The sequence below is a fragment of the Trachemys scripta genome, chromosome 10 (assembly GCF_013100865.1).
Source record: "Trachemys scripta elegans isolate TJP31775 chromosome 10, CAS_Tse_1.0, whole genome shotgun sequence".
In the NCBI taxonomy this organism is placed as follows: Eukaryota; Metazoa; Chordata; order Testudines; family Emydidae; genus Trachemys; species Trachemys scripta.
In genome coordinates, this window is record NC_048307.1 from 79,346,197 (window position 1) to 79,364,400 (window position 18,204).

The 18,204-nt window shown below is 50.6% G+C and overlaps 1 protein-coding gene across 3 annotated transcripts in view; it reads right to left on the reverse strand.

Annotated features, from left to right (window-relative positions):
* Positions 1 to 18,204, reverse strand: part of IGDCC4 (immunoglobulin superfamily DCC subclass member 4) — a 166,138-nt gene that overhangs the window by 25,136 nt on the left and 122,798 nt on the right. For 2 of the 3 annotated variants that reach the window (XM_034783590.1, XM_034783592.1), the window contains 7 exons: positions 16,922 to 17,095; positions 15,911 to 16,144; positions 8,262 to 8,369; positions 6,277 to 6,460; positions 5,350 to 5,477; positions 3,988 to 4,158; positions 383 to 520 (listed from right to left, as the gene is read on the reverse strand). In XM_034783590.1, coding sequence (XP_034639481.1) covers positions 383 to 520; positions 3,988 to 4,158; positions 5,350 to 5,477; positions 6,277 to 6,460; positions 8,262 to 8,369; positions 15,911 to 16,144; positions 16,922 to 17,095 — 1,137 coding nt within the window. The remainder of the gene's footprint in view (positions 1 to 382; positions 521 to 3,987; positions 4,159 to 5,349; positions 5,478 to 6,276; positions 6,461 to 8,261; positions 8,370 to 15,910; positions 16,145 to 16,921; positions 17,096 to 18,204) is intronic. The other variant, XM_034783591.1, reaches the window with a different exon arrangement.

Consider the following 18,204-nt stretch of genomic DNA (forward strand, 5'->3'; position numbering starts at 1 on the left):
GTACTTGGCAGTGACCGTTGAAGCAGATAAAAGCAACCTGGCACCTGTCTACAATTCAGCTGCCTTAATACTACATGAACTAATACGACCGCTGCAAGGTGGGGAATGAGAGCCAAATTCTTGCCCCGAGATACGGATCGGCAACTGCCACAGACGTCAGCAAGAGCTGCGCACACACTGAATTTGGCTTGATCCCCTGCATTGGTTTAAACACATTCACGTTCTGTGCATCCCGCGGCGGGATCAGGCAGTTTCACGCATTCGCTTAAACACAAAACTAAACGACACTACTAACTAAGGGCAGTTATGGAGCGTGATTCAATGCTCGGAGTGACTCCTCGAAACCAGGGCATGCTTCCTGGGAGAGTAAAAACCGGGCTACCTGACAGCTTCTCGCGAAGCGTGTGCACGTCCTTTACGTTCGAGTACGGCCCGGATCCTACAATGGTCTTTGCTCCCATCTTGAAGTAATACCTGGTGTTGCTCTCCAAGCCACGCACCTCGGTGCTGAAAATATTTCCTGTTCAAAAGCAGGTGAGAAGGTGTAATGTTTAGTTTAGATGCTATCTGGGGGGGTTGCAGAACTTTGTTTCATTCTCTTAGCTAGCAGAGTCTGCGAGCCATGTAACATAAAGAGATCCCAGGACAGTTATGGATTAGCTAACATAATATGCTCGCTAGCAGCCTGACCCTGGCATGTGTGAAACTTTACTCATGTGAGTAATCTCACCGAAGCCTCTCCTGCAGCTGCACTACCTCGTGCTCCTAAGTTCTGGGCTGGACGCAGTATGGAATTCTCTGGCCTGTAATATGCAGGAGGTCGATCCGCTGGTCCCTTCAGGCCTGAAAATCTTGACATTTATGTCATTCCTTGGCCATACCCCTAGACCTCCCTGTCTGTGCTACCATGGATGGAGCTCAAGGAGCAATCCCATTGGAGTCAGTGGGAGGACCCTCATGAGTCGAGTTCTCTACATGCTGAACTGTTAGCAGGATCCGGTCCCAATCCACTACGTGCTAACGTTAATTCCTAATGAACATCCATTTCGAAATCGTCAACCACCAGCCTCCACAGTTCAGCTCCATCCATCCCCAGAGATTTCTGACCCTTTCCGTTTTCATAGATTCATAGATTCCAAGGCCAAAAGACCATTGTGTTCATCTAGTCTAGGAGGGCAAATTACGGCCCGCGGGCCGGATCCGTCCCATCACGGCTTTCAATCCAGCCTGCAGGATTGCCAGTCCCGTAGCGCAGTGGGGCTAAGGCAGGCTCCCTGCCTGCCCTGGCCCTGCACCACTCCCAGAAGCGGCCGGCACCATGTCCCTGCGGCCCCTGGGGGAGGAAGGGGCAGAGGGCTCCATGCGCTGCCCTCGCCTGCAGGCGCCGCCCCCCGCAGCTCCCATTGGCCGAGAATAGGGAACTGCAGCCAATGGAAGGTTTGGGGGGGATACCCACAGATGAGGGCAGCACACGGCAGAGCCGCCTGCGCCACCCCACCCCAAGGAGCCACTGCTGGACATGCCGGCCACTTTCAGGAGTGGTGCAGGGCCAGGACAGGCAGGGCCATCCTGGAGCAGCCGGGCCAGAGCCCGCACCCTGAACTCCTCCTGCAAGCAGCACCCCAACCCCCTGCCCTGAGCCCCCTAGCCTCCTGCCCTGAGCCCCCTGCTGCACCCCTCCTGCACTCCAACCCCCTGCCGAGCCCCCTCCCGCACTCTGCACCCCCTCTTGCACCCCAACTCCCTGCCCCAGTCCTACATTCCCGATCTAGTTTTACAAGTGGCCAGCGATTGAGAATGCACCACATCCCTTGGTAAGTTAATTACCATCACGATGAAAAATGTGCACCTTCTTTCCCGTCTGAATTTGTTTTGCTTCAACTTCCAGCCATTGGATATTGTTCTTTCATCACATTTCTGTTCCCCAGGTAGGTACTCACCAGCCGGGGTCAAGTCACCCCTCAACTTTCTCTTTGTCAAGCTAAATAGATTGAGCTCCACGTGTCAATCGCTATAAGGCAGGTTGTCTAATCCTTTAATCATTCTCGTGGCTCTTCCCTGACCCTCTCCCATTTGTCAGAATGCAGAACTGGCCGCAGTATTTCCAAAATGGTTGCGCCAGTGCCACTACTGAGGTCATATCACCTCCCTATTCCTGCTGAGATTTCCCTCTTTGTGCATCAAGGATCGCATTAGCCCTTTCGGCCACTGTGATCCGCTGATTACCCAAGTCCTTTCCAGAGTCACTGCTTCCCAGGCTTGAGTCCCCCATCCTGGAAGCAGGCTACATTCTTTGGGCCTAGGTATCTAATTCTGTGTTTGGCCGTACTGAAAGGCATATCGTTTGCTTGCGCCCAGCTCACCGAGCAATCCAGATCACTCTTCCTTATTTACCCCTCCCCCAAGCTGTTTGTCATCTCTACACCTTGTCAGTAGTGAGTTTATCTTTTCTTCCAGGTCATTGATAAAAATGTTAAGTAGCATAGGGCCAAGAACTGATCGCTGTGGAAGTCCACTAGAAATACACCCGCTGAAACTGATTCCCCATTTGCAGTTACATTTTGAGACCTAGCGGTTAGGCAGGTTTTAACCCATTTAATGTGTGCCCCGTTGACAGGGCCGGCTCTAAGCTTTTCTGCCGCCCCAGGCAAAAAAGCCTCCAGTCGCCCCACCCCACCCACCCGGAGCGCGGCAGGGGAGGGCGCCAAGCCCGGCCGTGGGCCACTCTCCTCGACCGGCCAGAGCGCCGGGGGGAGGGCGGTGAGCCCGCTGCAGCTCCGCTGGCGGCCGGAGCCCAGGGAGGAGGGCGGAGAGCCCGGCCAGGGCTCCACTCTCCCCGGTGGCCAGAGCGCCGGGAGGAGGGCGGAGAGCCCAGCCGGGGCTCCGCTCTCCCCGGCGGCCAGAGCGCCGGGGAAGGGCGGCGAGCCCGCTGCGGCTCCGCTCTCCCCGGTGGCCGGAGCGCCGTTGGGAGGGTGGCAAGCCCAGTCGTGGCCCCGCTCTCCCCGGCGGACGGAACGCCGGGGGAGGGTGGCGAGCCCGCTGCGGCTCCGCTCTCCCTGGTGGCCAGAGCCGGAGCACCGTGCCGCGCCGCCCCCCTCCAGGTGCCGCCCCAAGCACAAGCTTGGTGGGCTGGTGCCCGGAGCCGGCCCTGCCTGTTGATTTTGTATCCTTCTGTCTTCTCATTCAAAAGCTCAGTTCTCCTTCAGGGCAATGGGTGAATAAACTGCAAGAAACGACCAGCTGAGCTCTTAACTTCTCGCTGCACCTTACATGCAGCATTTCCGCTCGCTGGCATGGGCTTCACCTCCCCAGCCAGCAGCTTCACCCAGACACCGTTCTCTATCAGATGAAAACCGCCACACACGGGAATGGCCTGGTTTTGCAGAGGGCCTGCGGGATGATCTCAGGTGGCCGATGTGCTCACAGCCTCTAGCTCACAGGGCTAGCTTCTGAGCAGCTGCAAACATGGAGCATTTTCTTTCAACCCCCGACCCACCCGCTTTCCTCCTTTCTTATCTCTGAGCCACAGCCTTGACGCTCCGTCAACACAAAGTTCTTTCACTGCCTAGCGAGAGCATCTTGTCTCTCTGCAGCCAGGACACGAAGAGCACCCAAGAGCCTTGCTAAAGAGGCAAGAGAACCCACCTGCTTCCAAACACACCGCCTCTCCCACACGTCTCTGCTCAGTGCGCATGCTCTGCTCTCAGCTGTGGGTCTCCTCTGCTGCCGCTATTTCTAATTGTATTGCAGGCTAGCGCAGCCTTTCCTCAACGTTCTCTGTCCCCCAGCTCATTAGACTTCTCTGTTATCAGTGATTAGAGGCCAGACAGCAGAGACGCACGACTCCCGTCAGAAAGCAGAGAGGGCAAGGCAAATGGGGGGATTCTGAACTGACATTTATTAGTGCCCAACGAGGATTGAAGTCAACGCACCTCCGCTCTGGACCCGGCCCAATGGACACACTCCTGAGCTACTCCTGGTGCTCACCTTCTTTCCTCAGCAGAGTCCACATGTCGTCGGGCTGCGTGTTGTTTGCATTATACAGGATGACATACTCCACGATGATGCCGTTGGGTTCGACTGGAGGACACCAATGCACCTGCACGGCGTATGGGTTGATTGGATGCAGCCTGAGGTCGGACGGTGGCGTCGACGGCCCTGGAGAGACAAAGGATATGACGACTGCCCCAAACGTGCAACAGGAACCAAAGGGGAAATGGCGAAAGCTCAGCTCTTTGGGCCACGCCTCCAATTTGGTGCCCCCCAAAGCGGGCACGTGCCAAAGCTGCATTTGCAGGTGGGAGTTGGGTGGCCGGATGCGCACCGGAGTGATCTGCACGCACCAGGCAGACACGAGCCTACTTTGGTGGATGCAAATGGTGCACAAACAGGGCTGCTCATTGTTGACTTTGGAGCTGAATGGAAGGGTGTGCTCTCTGCAGCACAAACAATGGGGAGTTTGTCTGTCTTGGCCAGCGAGCTAAGGAGTAGCAGGAAAACACGGGTGTAGCTGCCCAGCTCAGTAAGAAATACAGCATTAAAATACACCAAAGCTTTTCTTATCCTTGGGCAAGGGATCCTCCGAGCTCCCTGCCCCCTTCTGGTTTTTAATTCCCCCGCCCGCAAAGCTCTCTTATCACCACAGCTAGATGGGACCCACCCTCCAAAGTCGGTTAACTCCACTCCCAAAACAGCCACTGGAGGTTGCTATTGGACAAGAGAGGTTATCCCCTGACTTACCGGAGCTAGCAGTGCTCTCAGCCTCTGCCAACTCCTACCACTGTCTCTACACCACCATGCTGGGCTCAGCGACCCATTTTGACAACATCTGTCAGCATTAGCCAGGACCCATCGCTCAAAGCAACCCCCAGGGCAGCTCAATTCCTCACTAGACAGCAGGATTTCTCAGAGAAAATCCACCTCCCTCCCCCAAACAAAAGAAAACTCAAATCTGAAATAAACATATTTGCCCTGATTCGTATCAATTGCTCTTCTCGAGTTCTGCTTCCATTCCTCTGTCCTTACAAAGCCAACTCCAGTGGCAGCATCTTGTCAGCGGGCTTTGGGATGGCTCTGGGGCTTTCAAATGGCTCTCAGCCTCCACTGATGCAGAAGAGAACTGAGGGCCGACAAGTGACAGCGAGCCGGATGCCCAAGCATTTCATCGTACAAATACGTTACATCTGCTGAGTGAGTGCGCAGAGGGAACGACAGAACTGGCAGCTGAAAATGGTCTTCAGAGATTTACATCCACTAGTGGGCAAGGCACAGGAGGTGAGACTGGCCTTCCTCCAATCAGGGAGAGCACCGTGAGTTTGGGATTTATTTTCACCGCGTTGCGGTACTTACGGTCAGGAAGGGTGAACCTCTCCACCACGCTGCCGAACGGTCCGTCAATCCCAACTCCATTAGACTGGACTGCAAACTCATACTTGGTGTAAGGTTTCAATCCGCTGATGAGAATACCTTCATCAGAACTGCCAAGGAATGCAGACACACAGGGCAGATTAATGCAGGCCAGGGTCCCATCGCCAGACAACCTCAGCAACTTACCAGGAGCCCGTGGGCCAGAAAAAATGTGGGTGCAATGGAGCGGATCAAAGCGGCAGTGCTCCCACCTCTCACGAGTCTATCACAAGTCTCACTCTCTTTCATATGTTTCTTAAAGTCCAAGCTCCAGGAGTCATGGGATTACATGAGAATCACGTATGTGTCTAGCCTTCATGGCTGTTCATTTATTTATGATTTTCTTGCAGAGAAAAGCTTGAAAAACGTGATGTCGCTAAAGCCGCATAACCCAGAAGACAAATATACGAGCCACCCCAAAGTTATTATATATATATATTTTTAAATGTCATGATTTTTAAACCAAAACCCAATTTTGGGGAGCCTGATGAGTCATGATCTTTGAATATTTGGGGCTGACAATACTGCAACTGGCTTTATCCTTAATATAAAGACATGGGAACTACAGATCCCAGCATGCAGTGCAGCCTGACCCCTACAAATCAAGATGGAAAAATGCCTGCTTTCTCCTAAGCCCCATCTCTGTGTTTCAGATACAGCCCGTTCTCCAGGAGCCACTTTTTGCCCGGCCCTGATTTAGAATTGAGCAAATGGATACAAGTCAGAGTCACATGCGCCCTGGACGTAGAAAGGCGCAGGGTCTACTAAACCACCCAGCCGCGAGGTTTCCCACGTATTTCTCCTGCATGCTTGTTTTCTTTCCACCAAGGAAGCCGTTGGGTCGCTCGGCCTGTTGCGCGACACTCTTACCTGGTGTAGTAAGTGACAAGAGAGGCGTTTTTCAGTCCCCAAGGGCTGAACCGCACGGTGTAATTGACGATCTTGACCGTCGTGAAGTCTGGTTTCTTCCACCTGAGCCAAATCGAGGTCGAACTGTTGGACTCTGCATAGACCTGGGCTGGGGGCAGTGGGGGGCCCTTCTGAACTGGAGGGTCTATGGTACATGAAGGAAGAAGAAAGAAATACACAAGTGTAAGTGGCATGGGAGAGAGAAGAGCAGTCACTGCTGGTGAACCGAGAGGAGGATGGGCCCAGTGGTTAGAGCACTAGCCTGGGGCTCAATTCTCTATTCTGACACAGGCTTCCTATTTGACCTTGGGCAAGTCACTTGGTTACTCTCTGCCTCAGTTCCCCATCTGTGCAATGGGGATAACTGCCCTGCCTCCCAGGGTGTGCGAGGATAAATCAATTAAAGATTGCCAGGTGCTCAGATACAATGGTACTGGGCAACATAAGTACCACTATTTAGTCATGGAGGTCACAGAAGTCACAGAATCCGTGACTTCCAGCGACCTCCGTGACTTCAGCCTGCAGTGGTGGGGAGCTGCAGTGTACCCCTGCCGCCTCTGGCGGCCCCCGGAGCTCCCGGCCCTCGGGGGCAGCAGGGGAACCCCTGAACTCCCAGCCATTGTGGGTGTGGGCGGCAGGGGAACCCCCAAGCTCTCGGCCACTGCAGCTGGTGTGGGACCCCTGGAGCTGCGGGCGGCAGGGGTACCCCACAGCCCCCAGCTGCTGCAGGTGATGGGGGCCCTGGCATCTCCCAGCCATGACCTTGAGCTCTGACACCCAACCTGCGGTGGGGGCCCCCGGAGCTCCTAGCCCCTGGGCAGCTGCCCCGCTGTGGGCACCCACAGATCCCCATTTTGTCACAGGGATTTTTAGTCAAAGTCAGAGTCAGGTAATGGCTTCCATGAATTTTTCTTTATTACCCATGACCTGCCCGTGACTTTTACTAAAAATATCCGTGACAAAATCTTCGCCTTAATCACGAACAGATAGAATACGCTTTGAGAATCACAATCATAGCCTAATTTCACCACGAAGGGAAACGAATAATGAAACTGATGCATATGTCTGTATTATTTATCTGTATTACCCTAGTGCTCTGGGTCGCGTTATATCAGAGTAGAGGTGTATCTTGCATCTCCAATACAGCTCCCCCAATGTTTCTCAGAAATAGGGTGACCAGATGTCCCGATTTTTGGGTCTTTTTCTTATATAGGGTCCTAGTGCCCTCCACCCCATTCTGATTTTTCACACTTGCTGTCTTGGTCACCCTACTCAGAAAGGGGGTGGAGGGTGGTGGGGAGGGTGGGGTCAAGGCCATCTGAGTTCAGTGGCACCCAATCGTAGTAATAGAGAGTGGGAACATTTCCACCCCCTTCAAGATGCTTTACTATGAACAATTAAGGTTGATCCTGTAATGTGTTGAGCACTCCAGCCAGCTCCCAAGGAACACTTTTTGGTGGCTCATTCTCAACTGGGAATGATTATGTTGGACACCAGTGCTAGATCACAACTCCTGTCTTTGGTTCCTAAACGTCTGCCTCCATATCTTTATCCCGTTCACTCTCTCAGGCCTGGTCTATACTACCCGCCTGAATCGGCGGGTAGAAATCGACCTCTCGGGGATCGATTTATCGCGTCCCGTCGGGACGCGACAATCGATCCCCGAATCGGCGCTCTAACTCCACCAGCGGAGGTGGTAGTAAGCGCCGCCGACAAAAAGCGGCAGAAGTCAATTTTGCCGCCGTCCTCACAACGGGGTAAGTCGGCTGTAATACGTCGAATTCAGCTACGCTATTCACGTAGCTGAATTTGCGTATCTTAAATCGACTCCCCGCTGTAGTGTAGATGTACCCTCAGAACCATGGGCAGAGCAGAAGAGAGAAGAACATGCAGGCAGAAGGTCGCGGGTGAAATAGCTAGGAACTGCCCTATGAAGTATTTCTTACCTACTGCGGTCACGGGTGCCTTTTCCGTTTTGCCCTTCCATACAGCCGCGTAGCCATCCTCGTGCTTATTGAATGCCACCAGCTTCACCTCATAGAGTCTCCCCGGGGCTGGAAAAATGAACGTTTTTGGTTGCAAAAATCATTCAGCAGAAGTTCATCTTCGCCCAATCTCAACAGAGCTGCACTGGCTTACAACCATTCGGATTCCATGTTCAGATATTAGCTGATTCATCAAGCTACCACCACCCTACAAAGTGTTATCATCCCCATTTTATCACTGGGGAAACCAAGGCCAAGAGAAGCAAGGTGACTTGCTCAGGGTCACAGATTGAGTCAGTGGCAGAGCCAATATAATAAGAACTCACGATTTCCTGATCCCCAATCCTGTGTGCTCGCCTCTACCATGGAAGATAGCACCATGCTGCATTAAAGCTTCATCACGACATGGTCCCACAGCGCAAGATGACTGCGTTTAAAAGGACCCGGAAGTTGTTTGAGGAGCTATGAATGTCCTGCAAGCATTGGAGTAGGATTATCTGGGAAAACTCTGATGGGTGGTAACTCCAAAGCTAGATGACACATTACTACTCTTTGCTCCAGTTGCTTTACCCAGTAATTTAGGGCCTGATCCTATTAATTGCTTAGATACTGCACTAACAAGTGCTCTACGAAATATCTCAGAGCTTATACCCTTTTGCTCCCATTCAAGACCAACCTACCACAGAAGACAAGTGTGTTTATTTCTCTCTCTCTCTCTCTCGCACACGTATGTGTACTAAAGCTGACCCTCCAAAGTAAACAAAAGCTTCACATTGAATTTATCCTTGTAACTCAGCAACACCCTGGCAAATCTACAAAATGCTGCGAGCTTCATTTTCCAATCACCCTCTAATTATGCAGGGGGCGCTTCAGCGGCCCCTGAGCCTGGTGGGAGAACGTCTCTCAAAGCGATTCATGGTGGGACTGTGCCAGTAACCTCTGCTCAGGGAAAGCCTGGTTCATGTATTCAGAAGGATACGTTGTACAGCCACCGGGGGGGATTTTTAAAGACACGGCGCTGAATCCTGCAATTCCTTGCACCCTGAAAATGTCTATTAAAGTCAACAAGAGTTTTTGGTGCACACAGAAGCACAGGATCCGTCCCAATCTGTCTCATCTACCGAGAGAGATTCTTACAGTCAGAAAAACTCTGGTGCGCACCACAACAAACGGAGCCTACCGCTTTCTCAGACACAGCTGCTTTAATAATAAAGTCAGGCGCCTTCAGAAAGGAAACAGAGATCCCCGTTTCAAGGGCAATTCTTCCACTGACCCCAAACGGGGTTGCAGGAAAAGGCCCAGAATATCTCCCAGCAGCATTAGCTGCGCTTTCGTTAATTCCTACAACGGACACCAAACTTAGCTCACACCGTCCAAAAGGTCGTTGCAAAGCTTGCCTGCCTCTTTCTTCTCGTCTTTCACAAACTAGAAGCCTCTCTTGCCATGTTGGGGGACATTTTAGCAGGGATGTTTATTCAAGGAAACTACTTAAAAGATTCAAAGTTTTTAAATAGAGGGAAACTGGCAATTCTCTCTGGACATCTAGTCCCTTGTTCAGAAAGGCGCTGAAAGCAGCCCACAGTCTCTTTGGTTCCCTCGGCTGCATTTAGCTGACGAAGTTTGTTAATTAGGGACGTGCCTATTCATCCCCTGCCCCGATGGCTCACCGGCTCCCTTGCCGTGCCAATGTAAGCAGCACAAAGCCCGTCTCGCTGATGCCAATTTTATTATTACTGCTCCAATTATGCTCCCAGGGCCTATTGGTGCCAATTACCCAAAGGGTGTGCGGAAGGCTGCCCCTGCTTCACAATACGTGTTCACGTTCGGAATCTAAAAACAGTTCGGCCACATTTTCCTCGCTGAAAAGCTCCCCAAAGCAAACACAGTTTTGTCTCCCTCAAAAGCCGCCTGGGTGTTGCGCGATGATGAAAACAGACCGGCTGACCTGCATTCATGCCTCCTCTGAATTTCACTGAGGCAGGGGCTATCATTGTTGGACTACAGAGTCGCTGAGTTCTCAGGCTCAGGGGCACGGAACTGATCAGTGGCCCTGCTCCCCGTACGCCTGCTCAGAGTTTCGCTCTGTGTGTTACTTTCTCAGCTTCACAAAAGCTTCCGAGAGGAACCTTGGGAAATGAGTCTGGTTTGGGGAGAGGAGAGTCAGGGCAATAAGGAAGATGTTGCAAAAGGCGCGGTAGTGGACAACCTGCCTTGGAAGAAACAGCACGAAGACAGGAAGGAAAGGCCAAGTCTTACTGTGCCCGCATACACAGTTAACACAGTAACAACTTTTTCCTTTTAAACATCGTGGCCAAAATTTTCCAACAATGGGAGCCTAAAGTCAGGCTCCTAAATCCCCATTTAGGCACTTAACTGAGTGGCCAGATTTCCAGGAGTGCCAGTATCCAGCAGATCCCATTGACACCAGAAGTTGCAGCCGGGTGCTCAGTACTTATATAGGAATTGCCAGACTGGATCAGACCTGAGGTCCATCTAGCCCAGTCTGTGACCGTGGCCAGCGCCAGATGCTTCAGAGGAAGGTACAGGAAACCATACAGCAAGCGGACGTGATACTCTGCTCCTCATTCTGATCTCTAATAGAGATTGTGAAACACGAGGTTTGATACTGCAAACTCTCCGCAAGGGGCAGCAGTTATAACTCTGGAGATTCTTAGCATCAATTTTTGCCACTTATGCAAACTAGAAGCTGGGATGTGTCTCTGCAACCCCCGGCACACGAATCCAGATCATTTCCACGGCACCACCTGAAAATCAGGCCACGTTGGTTTCCGAAGGCTCCTGTTTCTTATAATTGAGCCCCAGAAGTTCAGTATCTGAAAGATTACAGGATACTTGTCAAGCTTTGCTATTGAAGCTAGCAGGCAGGGTGAAAACAGATAGATTTCGTCGCATCCCCTCATATATGTGAATGCCTATATTAAATTGATCCAGAATAATCTACTCTGCATCGCTTCAAATATGGCATCTGGATGGCTGTAATATTTCCAATAGACTAATATATATTTTTGCATTCATTTCTTTAAGTGCTCATTAAGCATTGACTCTCCCACCTTTCTCAGGCTGAGAAGTACCTGGTACCGCTCCCAAAGTAAGGTACTACTTACTAGCCATTAACATGGATGGCGGAATTAAGCCCTCAGTGTTTCTTATTCTTCTAGATCCTGGCCCTGGTTGTTGCATTCTGTTACTAGTGATTAATTGCTTGAGTCAGATCTAGAATGTCCACTGAAATCAATGAGAGTTCTTGGAGCTCAACACATATCAGAGTTAAGCCCGGAATGACAGACTTGTGTTGATTACAATGTCCCATTTCTCCTATTTCCTGCACAATGATTTTCCTGACTCTGTTCCCTTTTTAATACTTTGCAGTTCCTTATCCAACCCCTCGTCTCAACTGAATTGCAATAGTCTCGCCAAGTGCCAGATTGTGCAATCCTGACTCGCACACGTAACCTCAACGAAATCAACACCTGCTTGTGTGCGTGGGCACTCACCAGTGCAAGGGTTGCACAGTCTAGCCTTAAATTAGCACGCTCATACTTCGACTCTTGATGGGGTTTCACATTCCCCTGCCTTCCCCGCCACCTTTGCATTCTCAGCGAATGCTAGGTGCTTCTACCCCTTCCCTTTTCCTAGCCCCCAGGAGCACGTCATTCCACAGAAAAGCAAAAGAGGACGCCCCCAACTGGAAGACATTTCAGCCTCTTCATGAAGTTACGATAGTTAATGCACAACAGCCCCAGCATAAGGAAACCATCAAGAGATGAGTGATGCCCAGATTTAAGGAAGTAATTACGGATGAACAAGTGATGTTCTGAGCACTGATGTGCCAGAGCATTTGGAACCAATTCAGATCATTCCTGAGCCACTCTCCTCGCTGGTTTGTCAGTGGTAAGGACAGGACATGATGTACAGATGTGGTTTCCTCAGTGCAGTAATTACAGATCTAAATTCTTCAGGTGACTTGTAACTGTTAACACCCTCTCCAGGCTATGAGTAGACATAGCTGTAACACAATTCTAGAGGGGGAAGTTTATTTAGTGGTGACACAAGTTAGCCTCCCAGGTCCTATATACTGACTGTTAAACCATCCATAATATATGTTAGGTGTGTAAATCAAGCTGGTACGCACACTCAGACTGCTGTTTCAACAGCTGGCCTTTGTCAACAAAGCAAAATGCTGCATTATATGGGGCCCGATCCTCAGCTGGGGAAAATCAGCACAACTGCATTGACTTCCAGGGAGTTATGCTGATTTTACACTAGCTGAAGATCAGTCCCATAGAGCCCCACATATTGTAGCTCTGAGTCTAGTAATTAACCAACTAGTTACAGGATGCGACAATTACAAGGGTGAGCCATGGGGCAGAGGAGGGAAACAGTCTAAGTCGGAGAGTCCTATTTCAAGAGTACATGTGGCATGTCTGATTTCTTATCAGTTGGTTAATTAACTAATTACTCTATACTATACAGACAGTCTATTGTTGTAAATGGTTACAAGCATCTTGCTGGCTAAGGTTATCTTTCAGATCTGATTGCTGGGATTCAGACTCATTCTCTGACCACCAGCTCTGAACCTTTTGGCCTCAATTTTCCTCCTCTGTAAAATGGGGGAAATAATACCGACCTCAGAGAGGTGTGGTGAGGATTAACTCATGGTTGTATTTTAATCTGGAGCAGACATCTCAGGTGCTTTTTAACCTTAAGTAACAAACACGCTTGGCTGCATTAGAGATGCATCTTACATACACTGTAGGTGAGAGAGCAGTATGATTGCTCAGAGCTCCAGTATGAAACTGGAGAAAAGCCTGTTGAGAGTCTTTGGGTTAAGTTTAGAGGCAAGAGCAACAAGGGTGCTGTCGTGGTGGGCATCTGCTATAGACCACCAGACCAGGAGGAGGAGGTAGACGAGGCTTTCTTCGGACAACTAACAGAAGCTTCCAGATCACAGGCCCTGGTTCTCATGGGGGAATTCAATCCCCTGACATCTGCTGGGAGAGCAATACAGCAGTGCACAGACAATCCAGGAAGTTTTTGGAGAGTGTTGGGGACAATTTCCTGGTGCAAGTGCTGGAGGAACCAACTAGGGGCCGAGCTCCTCTTGACCTGCTGCTCACAAACAGGGAAGAATTGGTAGGGGAAGTAGAAGTGGGTGGCAACATGGGCAGCAGTGACCATGAGATGGTTGAGTTCAGGATCCTGACAAAAGGAAGAAAGGAGAGCAGCAGAATACGGTCCCTGGACTTCAGAAAAGCAGACTTTGACTCCCTCAGGGAACTGATGGGCAGGATCCCCTGGGAGGCTAATTGACGGGGAAAGGAGTCCAGGAGAGCTGGCTGTATTTTAAAGAAGGCTTATTGAGGGCGCAGGAACAAACCATCCCAATGTGCAGAAAGAATAGCAAATATGGCAGGCGACCAGCTTGGCTTAACAGAGAAATCTTCGGTGAGATTAAACACAAAAAGGAAGCTTACAAGAAGTGGAAACTTGGACAGATGACTAGGGAGGAATATAAAAATATTGCTCGAGCATGCAGGGGTGTAATTGGGAAGGCCAAAGCACAATTGGAGGGAGTTGGCTGATGTGATTGCAGAGCCATTGGCCATTATCTTTGAAAACTCGTGGCGATCAGGGAGGTCCCAGACGATTGGAAAAAAGGCTAATGTAGTGCCCATCTTTAAAAAAGGGAAGAAGGAGAATCCGGGGAACTACACACTGGTCAGCCTGACTTGAGTCCCTGGAAAAATCATGGAGCAGGTCCTCAATGAATCCATTTTGAAACACTTGGAGGAGAGGAAGGTGATCAGGAACAGTCCACATGGATTCACCAAGGGCAAGTCATGCCTGAGCAACCTGATGGCCTTCTATGATGAGATAACTGGCTCTGTGGATACGGGGAAAGCAGTGGACATGATATACCTTGACTTTAGCAAAGCTTTTGATACAGTCTCCTGAAGTATTCTTGCTAGCAAGTTAAAAAAGTATGGATTGGATGAATGGACTATAAGGTGGATAGAAAGCTGGCTAGATCATCGGGCTCAGCAGGTAGTGATCAACAGCTCGATGTCTAGGTGGCAGCCGGTATCAAGCGGAGTGCCCCAGGGTTGGTCCTGGGGCTGGTTCTGTTCAACATCTTCATTAATGATCTGGATGATGGGATGGACTGCACCCTCAGCAAGTTCGCAGATGACACTAAGCTGGGGGGAGAGGTAGATACACTGGAGGGTAGGGATAGGGTCCAGAGTGACCTAGACAAATTGGAGGATTGGGCCAAAAGAAATCGAATGAGGTTCAACAAGGATAAGTGCAGAGTCCTGCACTTAGGACAGAAGAATCCCATGCACTGCTACAGGCTGGGGACCGACTGGCTAAGCGGCAGTTCTGCAGAAAAGGACCTGGGGATTACAGTGGACGAGAAGCTGGATATGAGTTAACAGTGTGCCCTTGTTGCCAAGAAGGCTAGTGGCATATTGGGCTGCATTAGTAGGAGCATTGCCAGCAGATCGAGGGAAGTGATTATTCCCCTCTATTTGGCACTGGTGAGGCACTGCATCTCTGGAGTATTGCATTCAGTTTTGGGCCCCCCACTACAGAAAGGATGTGGACAAATTGGAGAGAGTCCAGAGGAGGGCAACGAAAATGATTAGGGGGCTGGGGCACATGACTTATGAGGAGAGGCTGAAGGAATTGGGGTTATTTAGTCTGCAGAAGAGAAGAGTGACAGGGGATTTGATAGCAGCAGGGGGTTCCAAAGAGGATGGAGCTCGGCTGTTCTCAGTGGTGGCAGATGACAGAGCAAAAAGCAATGATCTCAAGTTGCAGTGGAGGAGGTCTAGGTTGGGTATTAGGAAAAACTATTTCACTAGGAGGGTGGTGAAGCACTGGAATGGGTTACCTAGGGAGGTGGTGGAATCTCCTTCCTTAGAGGTTTTTAAGGTCAGGCTTGACAAAGCCCTGGCTGGGATGGTTTAGTTGGGGTCGGTCCTGCTTTGAGCAGGGGATTGGACTAGATGACCTCCTGCGGTCTCTTCCAATCCTAATCTTCTATGATTCTATGAGAGGTTCTTAGAAATATGTAGGTGGGAACAGATGATTGTTCTAAGCTGAGTTTTGAGATACGAACGTAGGATACACCAACCATTTCAATTTGTGCTTCACCAGATATAATTTAATCACTGATTAGAGAATCATCTGCCACTACATTAGCTTTCAGGAGTTTCTGCATTTTAATATTTAATATTATGAAAATGATTTAGCACTTGGATCCTGCACTGACAGGTGGTCTTACAAGTACCTGAAAGAGACAGAGATTAATTTCTGCCCCCTAAGCTCTTAGTACACTCATCCCTGCAACAGTTGGCTAAAGATTTAACAGTGGGAGGAGCTTTAGAACTCAGGTACATTCAGACTCTGTAGTAGTAGAAAAAGCAGTAGTAAAAGACTCTGTAAGATGCAATGGTACATCTGAAGGGCTTGCAGCCAAAGAACTTTGCCCCTTCTTAGAAGTTCTTCATCACGACCGCCTTGCACTGCAAGGTGGAACCGCAGTGCCAATGCATGTTGGTAAGAAGTAGACTTTACCAGCTAACCTAGTCGAGTTAATTCATACTGCTTCACTTTCTTCTTTAGCTTTATGGGCCCCACATCCCAGCTCTCCTCTTCTGTGCCATCCGAGGGGTTTTCGTCACTTGACTCTTCCGTGCCCACTTCCCGGTAGTATAGCTTGTAGCCTGAAATCTGGGCATGGTTGGCTGGGGGCTGCCACGTGACCAGGAGGGATTCCATTTTCGCTCGGACTTTTAATTCGGTCGGGGCAAACGGAACTAGAAAAACAAGAGGAAAGAAACCCACATTTCAGCAACTCCTCGGTGTTTCCTTGCTTTGCTAAGGGGCTTCCTTCTCTCCACCTCTGAAGGACACGCAGGGTCTGTCCCAGTGAGGGGACATGCCCCTGAAGTGCCAGAGAGGAGCGGTGATGATTCTGTCACTGAATGGGCCAACCAGATGACCACAGAATAACAGAACTGATGTTCATCTACATAGCAAGGGGGTGCAGAGTAGCAGATAGAGCTGGTGACTGAGATCTACTGCGGTGGGGTGGGGTTTACCTGCCCTATTTTGAGTGCCCTTGCTTATAGCCTGCAGCCTGAGGAAGATCTGGGAGGTGATGGGGAGAAGGACCCATCAAAAACACACCAAGCAGCATGGGACGGGGAAAAGCATTCTGGTTCCCTACACTAAATGGAAAGCTAGTGGAGGGGTTCTGGTGTGACGGGGACCTCATGCTACAATTCCCTAGTGTAGACACAACCTTGTGTGGGGTTGGGTAAGCCATGTAGTCTAACTGCCTCAGCTTCCCGCATCTGTGAAATGGGGATCATGGTATTGACCTCCCATCCTCACAGGGGTGCTCTTCCAAGACCCAGCGAAGAGAAAGGAGCTATGTAGCGCATGCCACACACCCCTACCGTAGGGTGACCAGATGTCCTGATTTTATAGGGACAGTCCCGATATTTGAGGCTTTTTCTTATATAGAAGCCTACTATCCCCCACCCCCTACCCCAATTTTTCACACTTGCTGTCTGGTTACCCTACCTTACCGTGCGTTTGGTTGTCCTTGTCAGGAGTACGATGCTGTGTCCACTCCGAAGGGGCGCCATACCCTGCACTGGTGCTGGCTGCAATGCGCACTTTGTAGACTTTATTGGGATGGAGCGACTCAAGGGTGATTTGTGTCTCATTCGCACCCACCTCGGTGGAGGAGATCTGATCTGCTAGAGCCAAGGAAACCCCAATTAGACGTCTTTATTCCAATCCAGGTGAATTCGCCCCTGTGCCGAGGGCCAGCAGCGGGAGATCCGGGCTGCGAATAAGCTGAGATGAGACTTGCATGGTGCATGTGCTGGCTTTCGGCCCAGTGGCGAACTTCCCTGCAGGTCACATTGTCACGTAACAGCACGCTGATGGTTTATAACTAGAGATGAGCCACAACTGGAATCCTGACTCAGCGATCCCTTTCCGGTTTCGATTCTGGGTCACAATCAGAACAGGAAGGGGTCTGTTCTCCCCAATGAACACACACAATTCCAGTCTGGATACATCAGGAATCGTGAGACAGCGGGAAGCTGGCAGAAATCTCACGAGAACAGCTGACGGGGTGAAATTTCCACCGTTCTAGATGGCAGACATCTCAATACCCTGGGCCAAAATCTCAGAAGAGCCCCTACTGAGATTTTGGTGCCATCAAATCTGCAGCCAAATGCTAGCCTTAAATTAACTGATATGAACCAAGAACCTTACCCCCGACTCACGGCACTTCAAATCCAGCCTAAATCTAATCCAGACCCAGATTTGAACATGGCCTCCTCAGATCATCTCTGTTATAAGGCGCATTCAGTTAAAGGTTTAAACAGAGCCTGGTGGGAGATTTCCATCGGAGCTGCAAAGATCAGCCTTGCTAGAGATTCAAACAGTGGCCCTATGGTTAATGCAAAGGTCACATTTAAACAATTCATCCAGTTTGAGCTCCTGTGGGAATTTTGCCCCGGTTCTTTAACATGAAGGCTGTGTCTACACTGCAGTTGGGAGGTGTGTTACCAGGCACGGGTAGACAGACGTGTGCTCGAGCTAGTGCATTAAAAACAGCAGTGTGGAAGCTGCAGGTCTGGTGGCAGCTCAGGCTGGCCGCCCGGGTCCAAGCCCACCCGACCCCCTGGGTCTGAGCTCGGGTGGGTAGCCCGAGCTGACAGCCGTGCACACTGCTATTTTTAGCACACGAGCTCGAGCTGAGTTACCACAGGACTGTCTCTCCGCACTGGGAATCCCACCTCCCAGCTGCAGTGCGGACAGACCTTAAACAACCACACATCAGCCCCGAGGTGCA